At 51.3% G+C, this 11,343-nt stretch overlaps 1 protein-coding gene across 1 annotated transcript in view; it reads right to left on the bottom strand.

The window, feature by feature from the left end:
* Positions 1-7,727: 7,727 nt before the first annotated feature.
* LOC122366322 (serine/arginine repetitive matrix protein 2-like) overlaps positions 7,728-11,343 on the bottom strand; it is a gene marked incomplete at its 5' end in the record, with an annotated part of 76,769 nt that continues 73,153 nt past the window's right edge. The window contains one exon of the mRNA XM_043338471.1: positions 7,728-8,680. Within this exon, the coding sequence (XP_043194406.1) occupies positions 8,609-8,680 (72 nt within the window). The remainder of the gene's footprint in view (positions 8,681-11,343) is intronic.

Genomic DNA, 11,343 nt, shown 5'->3' with positions numbered 1-11,343 from the left:
AAAAATAAATCCCTTTCGTCGGACGTCCTTTTGTTTCGAAATCCGAAATTACTTTCGGCTCAATCAATTCTCATATTATATCAGTTGTATAAAATGGTCCGTTTAATCGACCAGAGAAAAGGTGGCACAAAGGCCGTTACTTGCTCAGCACTCTTTTATTGCTAGTAGGTACCGCAAACACGCAGCAGTTGCAGCCATGTTTGCTGCTCGGTTTGCTGCTCAAACATCCATCGCCCAATGACCCCAGGCAAACAGGCCAGTGGCAATGCGTCAAAGGTGGAGGAAGGCAAAGTGCTGACAATGTCCAGTGTGCATTATCGCCGTTTTATGTTTATCACATTTTTCCCTGCCTCCAAATGTTATGACGGCCCATCAATAGGGAGCCTCACAAAGAGGTAGGTGGCGGTGGACGGAGGACGTGTGAGCTGCCGTGGACGTGACCGTGGACGGTGAAGACGCCACAACCAGCTCAGAAGGACGCGAGTCCTGGACGAACGGAGAGTCGGACCCATGCTCTTGACAGAGATCACCCCAAGTAAGCGGCCGGATGGGTCGGCTCCGATGGAGCCCGCTGACGGTCCTGTCTCGGTCAGCGGCGGCATACAGCCCCTACACCCCCAGCCGCTGCTGCGCCACTCGGCGGCCTCACGCGCCTTCCTGCGCCTGCTGAGGGTGTGTGCGCTGACCGGGGGCACCAGCCGCGGTGAGCGGCTCTACTCCGCCTTCGTCTTCATCCTGATCACGGCCGGCGTCGCGTTCAACGTGTCGTTCGCCGTGTGGAGGGGCGGCCTGATGCTGCGAGAGATGGGCTTCGTGGAGGCGGCCGCCAAGAGCGGCGGCATGTTCGGCATGACCGACGCGCTGATGTGGGTGCCGAGCGTGGCGTGCCTGTGCGGCGGCCGGCGGCGCTACGGCGCCCTGCTGCTGACCCTGGAGCGCCGCCTCGGTCAGCTGGTCAGCCGATCCGGCTACCGGCACCCAGCCCACCGCCTCGACAGGGAGGTCAACTGGCTGCTGGCCATCGCCGCCGCGCTGATCCTGTTCTCCGCCGCTGTCTCCGTGGCAATCATGCTTACCCTTCATAACGAACCCGCCTTCTTCAGTTCCTTGTCGACGATAGAAGTGGCGATTCTGGTCAGTCTGTTCTTTGTGTATTCCTCGTGTTTCCATCTTACTCCGCTCAAGTTTGTGTTTGCCGGGGTTCACGTTAGCAGCGGACTTCGGTTCATCAACGAGGAGCTGCGGGCCGACATCGATTACAGCCCCCATCTCACTCCTGTCGCCATCGATCACCTTTTGGCGCTGCACGACGATCTGTCCAAGGCCTTCACTTCTCTGACGGAGAGCATGTACTACGAGCTGCTCGTCTGCATGCTGTACGGCACCATCTCCAGCATCTACATGTGGCTGCTGCTGGTCCTGACCGCGCCGAGCGGCGTGGTGTCGCAGTACGCGCTCATGATCACCCAGTACGTGGTGGGCGCCGCCGTCACCATCATCCTGCCGTGCGAGCTGACACAGCGCACGCTGGCCGTCGTGGGCGACACGCGCGACCTCCTGCTGACGGCGGAGCGGCGCCGGCCGCAGCTCAGCCAGCAGCTGGGCCTGTTCAGAGAGACGGTCGGCCGCGACCTGGACACCTTCGGCGACCTGGGTCTGTTCCGTCTGCAGCGGTCCACCGTGCTCTCCATCTCGGCCACCATCCTCACCTACATCATCGTCCTGGTGCAGTTCTACGACGCTCCGGTCATCCAGGCGCTCTGCCAGGCGATCAACGGGACTGCACATCCTCCCAACTGAGAGACGCGAGCACGAGGTAACACATCCAAGAGATTGTCTCATGTATTGGTAATAGTTGCAATCTCGCGAAATGATTGCAGCAAAAATGCGAATAGCTACCCGAAATCTGGCTGATCCGTGAAACCAGGAAAGCCGGTATATCAGGGCACGCCAAGAAATTGCTAACTTCCCCTTCGGCCATTTGAATTGACCTGATACGATCTTCCTTCTGCGCCCTCACACCACCATCCGACAACCCCGGAGCGTTCGTGTGTGGGAGGAGGGGGCTCCTCGGGCCGCTCCCCCTTTTCCCTCAGTCTGGACCGTCTACGGCCATCGCTCATGTGCCGTAGCCGTTCGCACGGCGGTGTCATCAGTTACGAGCGGCGGCGCGCTGCCGATGGACCACCGCTCGATATCGGATCAGAGGCTGCCCGCCCGCGCTCACCACGCCGTCATGACACTGAATAATGGACACTTCACTCGGATGGACGTCTAGGTGCACCCGAGCCGTGTCTGCTCAGGGCGATGCTATGCTATTTTTAAAAGCCCATGCCGAATTTGTGTTAGAACAAAGGTCATATACACATTATTTCATATGCTATCGTTATCGATTACATGCGTTCAGCGTTGACTAATTTATAATAAATTAGCAGTTCAGCCTAATTCGCGCACATTTCCTTCCTATAATGGGAAGATGAGAGTTCCACAATACACACATAGTAGATATGATTGACAGAGGCAGTGGGCCGAAAAACAATAACATGGTGTCGTTGACCTGCAAAGTGATGCCATGCTCAGCGCGCACAGACGACGCAATACCTAGGCACCTACTGAGACGCAATATGGACGCATTACGCTCATATCACCATGGTTCCGAGCATAACTATAGCCACGTCATGGGCACTTTCACTATTAAAAGATTTCTGAAACTGCCGTTCTAATGTAGGACCTAAGCCTAATGGATGATCAAATCCTCACTTAGCAGATCATGCTTTGTAATTACGATCAATTTTATCACCACCTTATTGGCCTATTCGACCTCCGAACGCGTCGCAAGCGACCTCGCGGATGAGCCGAAAGGAACGCACACCGACTGCTATTCAGCTAAGTGTATGCGCCATTACGACTTGGACTGCTGCCCCGGAATGGGTGCAAGTGCTGATTTGATTAGTACCCTCCTGCATTCATAGCACCACTGATGAAAATGCGAGACATTTATGCAATCCAATGTTCGTCAAACAGGACCGAAGCGACGCGAGTTGGGGCGGATGACCGCTCAATATCGATACAAATACCCTGGACAAATTATCGGCTGCAGCCAGCGGCGACGGTAAATCTCCCGCTCCAATATAACGGCCAAGGAGCCAGTCCGGCGATAGGAACTTTGTAATCCATATTGCTGCAGACTAAAGCCAGACACCTTGTTCCAAACGGTGGCTGACGCGCGAAAGTTTCGGTGCCTGACCTTAAATGTGCGGCCTCTGTACTGGAGTCTGTAGCGTCTCAACTCACTCGAGCGATGGCCAGTAGGTATAGGCGAACAGCGGGAGCACCGGCTCTGGGTCTGTTCATCTCCTATAATGGAGAGTGGACCAGCCCTGGCAGTTGACTGTCGGCCGCTGACAGCCGGCTGTCGGCACTGACAGCTCCGACAGCGCGCTGTCCCGAGGAGACTGACTGATTCAGAATGTCCGCTCTTCCGGGATGCTGGTCGATTGAGACTGCGTCTTCTTCCGGAGTCCAGGACAGTAGGAGAAGTTACCTATACCGCGGCACTGACCATTCAAATAACGTCTCCCTCTGATTTTGCAGGTGATTTGAGAAACCCTATATTTGGCCTATATTTGGAGCTGGAACTCACAGGTTCATGAAGCTGCATGTTTCCGAATCCTAATTTCGAATTATAGCTCTTTGATCCCTGAAGCAATAAGCAATTAAGATTCCTTCTTGCCCTTGCCAGAAAGGAATCCTACCAAAGGTGGCAAATCCAAGGGGCAAGTCAAGCCTGACTTGAATTTTGTTGCTCTTTGGCACAAACACCATGGGGCAAGTAATACACCACAATGAAGCTTAGCGAGTTCATATACGTTATGACTTATGCCTACATTGCCTACATAGTTAGGTACATAAATATTCAATATCTAGAGACACTTTCGATTATGATTTTCAAGTTAACTTCCTTGTTCGAAAGAAGTCAGTTCACAGGCAGCAGTTATGAGCCGATCGCCGGGGACCACAGACCAGTCTCTTTTCTTTAGTCTCCGTAACAATAACCGTCCCCGCTCCTCTCCGTGTTACCGCATCGCCCCGATCAATGTCATGTCGAAATACTCGTGGCCGTGCGACCTAACACAACCGCGCGGTGCAGCGATCGCCGACCTGCCGATTGCCGACCCGACTCAATGTTATCAGGCTGTCTTATTCTATTCCATTATCCATTCCATTACCAGGTTCCATTATCCAGCACCGCACCTTTTTCGTTTTGTCGGATGCCGATGCGGCGGGCGCTGAGCGGCTCGGAGAACCCTCTTCGCAATGACCAAAGAGTGTGCACTCAGTCCAGGTGCGCTGCATTAGTTTGGACGAGCGGCGATATTTGTTCAGCGGTTTCCGTAGAAACCATGTGGGCCGTGGCGGAGTGCACCACTCACAAGCTAGCTTCAGAGCGATTCGGTATGGCAAAGTACCTTCTGGTTAGCAGCGGTAGCACTTAGCAGTCCACTGGCCTGTTAAGCGTGTGAATGTTTCCGTTTCGGTTCCAACTAAACAAGATGTAGAGTGCTTTGCTTGGTCATCTGCACATGGTTACAATAATGCTTTGCGTGTGAATACAAAATGTCGATGCTAAACTCATAAAGCAGTTGCGACGGTTCGGATGCTGATTGCTCCTTGCAAAATATTATGCCGTCACCTCCGTCAGTGTTCTAGCTACCCATAAGCTCCGGCGCCTTCACTGGCATCGCTGAGACTAGCTTTGTTTGTTGACAAAACAACATTTCCTCCTAGGACAAAGAACAAGTTGGAGCTTCCACGCTGCTCAATATTATAAGGCTCGGGGTAAATAGGACCTGCCCACTTCTTCAGAGACCCGGCTGAAGAATTAACCGGAGTCCTTGGCGTATAAGACAAGGTCGCAGACTACATGTGTGTCCGGTGACGTCCGGGACGACGGATCGAACCGACTGCGCCTTGTTTAGGCTGCATAATACGCGCCGGCCGGTCGTATACAGCAAGTCAACAATTAATTAAACGAGCCTCTGCCACTGGCTTCCAGCTTAATTAGGCGGTACAAACAACCGGATAGGCAGGACAGAAACTGGAACCATCAATAGTTAATCGATGTACGATCGACTCACCGTGGCAGCTTAATTTCGCACCAAGCACTAACGATGTTGCAGGTACACAGCAATATTCCCTGCCTAACTCTCATTCCGTTCAGAGTTCAGACTTGGAGTTCAGAATCAAAATTGTGCTATTGGTATATCCTCAAGTTGTATATAGGGGAAGCGGGGGGAGCACCGCCACCTTAAGCATTTCTGCTCACCGAGCTGATATGCGTAGTAAAAACGAAGCTCTTTTGCATTCATGTGAAAGTAGGAATGTTTTCCTACATGTTGGCATAGTTTCCAGCGCTCCATTATAAAATTTCGCTACTTTACAGACGTCGAAAACAAGTCCTGCATTTTTCGTCCTCCAAAAAATGTGCGGGTAGCACCGCCACTGATGGCGATGTTATCCACAGATCGGCCTTACGGTGACAGCCACCCTTGGAAGCGTTACTGCTGTCTGAAATAGTAACTCAAACTCATATAAGACACACAAGAGTTGGTTGTTAGTTTGTCACAGATCAGACTGTTTGTTGCGGACAATATGCATACAAAGCATGACAAATTCACGTTTATTTCGAAACATCCAGTGAAGTCAAACGTGAGGTTAAAAAACAGACGACGTTTGCGGCCTAACTAAAGCTCTTCTCCGAGCTGAGTGAATCATCATTGCGGCTTTATCCATTTTGCCACCCCTTGGGGTAGCACCGCCGAGCATGGCGGTGTTACCCCACTCACAGTCATGGACCGACAGCGCCCCGACAGCAAAACAAGCCGGGACGCGATTCTTCTGTAATTCCTTTCTCAACAAAGAGCACTTCATGCCCTCACATTTAACGTAAAAATCAAGGCATTTTGACTTGAAATGACCATTTACTTGCTGCTCAAACATGCCAAATGATTACAACGATGGTTTGAAATTCACAAAATGGGCAATTGCGATCTCAAAATCAAATAAATCTTAGCGAAACCTACCTCACGCGGCTTCCCGCTTCCGTTCGGACACCGAAATGGCGGGTGTTTACATTTACAATTCAGAGTTTTGCCGATAGAGAGGATGGCGGTGTTTCCCACATGGCGGTGCTACCCCCGCTTCCCCTACATAAAGTATTCGGTTCCACCGACCAATTAGTTATCAGAAGTAACCGCGTAATGCGGGTTAAAGCGCCCAAACGTTCCCAATTAGCTGGAACGTACGAATTTTTCGCGGTTCACACTCCTTCCGCTGATGACGGGCCTTGGAGCTCTGCAGGCGCCGCGCCGCACACTAAGGCCGCCACCTCTGGGCAGGAGAAATGGCGTCCATTTCTACCGGCGAGCCGTGCCATAATATCAACACCGCGGGTAGACGTGAGCGAGCTCAAATAGATGGAAGATCATACAAACATACTGAAAGGAAAATAGATGACATCGAAAGCGAACAAGGTCATTCCAATTTCATCTTGTCAAGCCATCCTTTCACAGTTAGGCACACAGAAAACGATATTTGCCCAATTTTCTACGCGGTCATTTCTTGTTCGAAAATTTAACAATTTCTACGTCTTGTCATATAGGGATGACAGCCTTTTATCATTTTTCATTCAATTCCAGTATCGCCAATCATCCCACAGCTCAAAGCAATATGATGAGAAACAAATAAGAATGCGAAGTACCAGCACGTGCCCAGAGTGAGAGATTATTTGGGAGATTATTGCGCCGTTACAGCCTGACATACGTGACGTAGGACGGCCTATAAAAGAAATTGTGACCATTGAAGACCAGTGACCACGACAGTGACGCAGGTCCGGAGGCATGCTGGCAATGGCAACTAAGGGGTTAAGACTCCTATTGAAGGCTGCGACGGAGTTAAAGAGACCATTTTGTCGTGCAATGGTGCTCATGTAAACATCGTCATTGTTGGTAACTTAACAACAAGCAACACACTGACAACTGATTGCCTAACAAAATATCTAATGTCTGACATTTTATAAATTCATCGCAATTCTAACTTCACAAATAGTCATTCCAATTCCAAGACACCGTGGATATAGAACTGAACAGGTTTACGTCCTCGAGTCGCTGGGATCTTGGTCCCAGAGCCGGTGGGGCCTCAGTCCCCGAGCCGGTACGATCTGTCCCCCAGTCGGTGGGGCGCCAGTCCCAGCGCCGGTGGAGTCTCAGTTCCAGCGCCGGTCAGGCAGTCCCTTCAGAAAGCCGTCCAATTATCTGTGACAGCCGCTGACCCGATCGACCCAATTTCGGCGATTTTCCCACTCAGTCTGATGAAGCTGAATGACACACTGTCAGACCAATATGCATAATTGATGCCGGCCGCGACTGGCGAGCTCTCCGTGGCGGGGCGACCCGCCTGGTGACCGCACTGTCACCGGGAGAAGACGGGTCCAGAGAGGAGCGCACATCTACCGGGGCCGCTGATGGCCGTCATTTCCACCGCCGCACTCCGCCCATCTCCGAGCTAAATCCTCAAATCATGTCTAAAGCGAGCCAATTTCCCCGAGGGAATCTCCAGATCGCTCCTCTCCCGAGACGGCAAGACAGGCGGAAAAACCGCAGTCTCACTTACAGCTCCCAGCTGTTTCGGAAGAATGAAGACGGCGAGCTCGCTGAAGAAAAATCCAGTCGGCAGTCGGTAAAAAGACGTGTATTCAGTCAACGCTAAATGAGAACACTTAAAATGAATCAACATGAGCACGCGCAACACGAGACTAAGAATCTCACCACAAAAGGTCTGTGAGGAGCCGGTGTGGACCAAGCTCACGCAGTGAGCCCGTCTGCCCGGCCGGTCTCCGCTCGGCGTGTGGCTGGCCGCCCTGCCCCGCCCGGGGGCTGACGGTGGTCCAGCCGCCGCCCGGACTCCGCTCGGCGTGTGGCTGGCCGCCCTGCCCCGCCCGGTGGCTGACGGTGGTCCAGCCGCCGACCCCGGACGCCCCTGCAGGGCTGAGGTCGCCGGGTCGGCCAGGGCTGCCGCCAGTTTACAGCCCGCGTTATGGCCGGCCGGACGGCCAGCCACTATGAATTTCATCGACCCCTGGCCGTGAATCAGCACCAGGTCAGGATGACAGCCCCCTCCCCGTCCCCGACTCGGGGGTCGGATCGTCCCATCCAGCCCATAACGCCCCCGCACACTCGCCAAACGCGATATCGTGGCTAACAAGCTGGTCGAAGTTTCGTTCATGCAGAAAACACATTCGCGATACATTTTTACACACATGCAAACTATGAAGTGGAATCGAAGTTGTACTTGAATCGGAGCTCCACTGGTTTATGGAATGACTTCCAGTGGTATGAGAGTGGTTGGCAGTGGGTGCTGTTTGTAGAAAACATATGCCGCACAGTGATTAGTGTTTGCACGCGGCAGGCAGCCGCTAATAGCATCGGCTGGGAACGGGCGGCACTCGCAGCGTGACCCGTGAGAGGTGTGACGTCACTCTGGGAGCGAGCATCGACTATCGATGGAGCGGTGACCGATGACGTCTGTCTCGGTGCGCGTGCGGATGACGTCACACGCCGCTCAGCACGGCGTCTCGGTGCGTCAGGTGAACGTCGCCGCGCAGACAGCGCTCCTGCAGTTTCTGGGAACAATAGAAACACGACGTCAGAGAAAACATAGTTGGTCACATGTCATCGCTATTCCGGAAATGTCACCAAACAGCACTACATGTAATCTAGTATTTGAATGCATTACCCGTTCCATAGATAGGGGAGATCCGTGTAAGACGCCCAGGGTCGGTAAGAGGCCCCATCGCTTTTTTTACCAAACCAATAATGTTATTTATTTTTTAATGTTCTTGTAAAGCAGAAGCCCTCTTGAAACAACAACTCACGAAACCTGAGGTATCAGGTGCGTCGCAGCGACTTTTGGTAAGCCTGTTTCTGTTTTTGCCCCTTAACTTGCTAGATATATGCATCTTTATCACCCTTATATATCTGAAAAAACAATGACTATCAAATGCAATCTTATCTCATCGAAATTGTCACATGTTAGCTTCAGAATAGACCATGTTCTGGTGCGCTGCAAATGTCTCATAAACCATAAATATTGTGACGTTAAAACACTGCATTTTTTTAAGAGGCCCTCCCTTCGAGGATTATAAAACGCCCCCCCGATAAAAACGCCCCCGATGCTAAAACGCCTGCACCTGCGGCAGGCGTGGCATTCTTTTTTCAAAGAGTTTGTTTTTGTTTCTTTTTTCTGTTTCTTTTTCTAGAGGTAATAGGTACAATTTTCGTTGGTCATCAGCGTTTGGTTGTGCTAGTTTTCGCATTGTTCGAGCACTTTGGAAGTGTTATTGGTTTCGATAACACCGTATTTGCTTAGCTTTTCGAAATAAAAGGCCTTGCAGCTGTGTTCGCAAAACGTCTTTTACAAGTCGACTTGCCTTGTTAAACGCCCGAGGGGGGGGGGGGGCGTCTTACCATACCCATAGTGTAAGAGGCCCTTTTGCAACTTTTTCCAAAATGTTAAAGTTTACGGTTTGTGTACCCCCTAGATTCATTTTGAATGCAAATATGTATGGGAAAATGATGCATGCTCACAGCGCATGCACACGTTAGCTCTTAAATATTATCAATTGTCTAAAAATAGCAACTGAGCTTAAGGGGGGGCCTCCTGCACCACTCTCCCCTAACATGAATCTGGATTGGACACGAACTCTGATAAATGCAGAATGGGGCCGAAAATTTATCAGTAGGATCCTCCTTAGTTTGTTGTCCGCGCGATCGAGCTGCTAAAATTCACCATAGCCTGCATTGGACGATGCCAATTTAGACATTTGAAACTGTTATATTTGGCAAAATATTGAATCAGAGTACCTATAAGTATTTATGTTTTACTCTTATTTGTAATCAGAATCGATTCAACATGTTTTTCAATTCATGAAGTGATTAAGCCTGAGGCATTTGTGTTTCGCTTACAATTTACGCTTGTTAGCTTATGGCTTTCATTACAAAAGAAAACACGGAAAAGAAATGGTGACTGGAGAGCCCTTCAAGCAGCAAAGCAAGGAATAAGAAGCGCTACAACGGAGAAGACGAACAACAAGCGACAAGCGTGTTTTTCCCGACAAAAAAAAAAAAACAGATTCCAATCTGATGATAACCCTACCACACAGGGTTGACCTCAAACAGGAGCATTTCGGGGCATCCAAGTTGCATAGCCCGACTTTAAATGTTTGCGCTCTTCTCGTACAAGAGAGGAGCTGCAGTGCCCTCGGCTTCAGTGCTGGAAATCTCGTGTCTTCGGAAGGGCCACAGCCACACCAAAATGCATAATGCTCACATAATCGTAGCCAAGCGTCCACTCTCATGGTGCCCAGCTCAGGCCGTCATTTTGAGGAGGACTTGCTTTGGTATAGTGACTATACTTTCAAACGAATGTTAACAATTTTAAGAAAAGTGATGGAATTTTGGCGCCGTGGAATTGGATACAGTACGGATCAGCGGTCCGAGGCACCATGGGTCGTCAGCACTGCAAGTTTACCGATACAGCTACAGGGATCCTGGAACCATAGTAACATCAAGACGCCTTTTGGGGCAACAAGCGAGCGAGCGCCAGAGTAAGCCATGTACAGAGTTAGGCTTTTGCGTTTTGCGGTCGGCGAGATACAGACTCAGACGCACGCTTATAGACACTGGTATAAACGGCTCTAGCCCTAGAGAAGACCCGTTAACTTCTCTAAAATGGCTTACGTCGGGTGAACTTACCCTCTACGCCAGAAGAACGTCGAAGCTGCTAGACCTTCCGGCTTCCAACGGCTACTAGACGCTAGGAGCCTACAATCACTGCATCGGACTGTAGAAAGACGACGCGTGCCTGGAGTGCGAGGAATCGGACGAGGGAAGACCGTCACCCATTGGCTGGTCGGCTGCTCAGTTGCCCGCCCAGTGGCATCGAGAAAGAGGATCGTTTATACGATTGAGACTATTCAACCGTAGATGTAATCTGAACCCGAAGTGAACAGCTTCGTGGAGTGGCTAGGGCGGCTGGGACGCCCGTATGGTGGTAAGGTAGGAAGCCCAAGGACGGAAAACAAACTGCTCATTGCTCCTTCGACATGTAGCATGAACCAAAGGCAACTGTTCTCTAAACAGTCTTCTGCCTGAACGACCTCCAGTCCGCCCTCGCCGCCTCTCTCCGCAACAGCTCAGCCGTCCAGAGCTCCCTGCTGAACTGGAGGATTCTCCGAGGACTGTCAGCCAGCCACCTCAGCGGGTGCCCTCGCGCTGCGGCCTGGAG

Source organism: Amphibalanus amphitrite, unplaced genomic scaffold (assembly GCF_019059575.1).
Source record: "Amphibalanus amphitrite isolate SeventyFive unplaced genomic scaffold, NRLGWU_Aamphi_draft 000796F_arrow, whole genome shotgun sequence".
NCBI lineage: Eukaryota > Metazoa > Arthropoda > Thecostraca > Balanomorpha > Balanidae > Amphibalanus > Amphibalanus amphitrite.
Note: the sequence above shows the minus strand (reverse complement) of the source record. Positions and strands in the feature narration are given on the sequence as shown.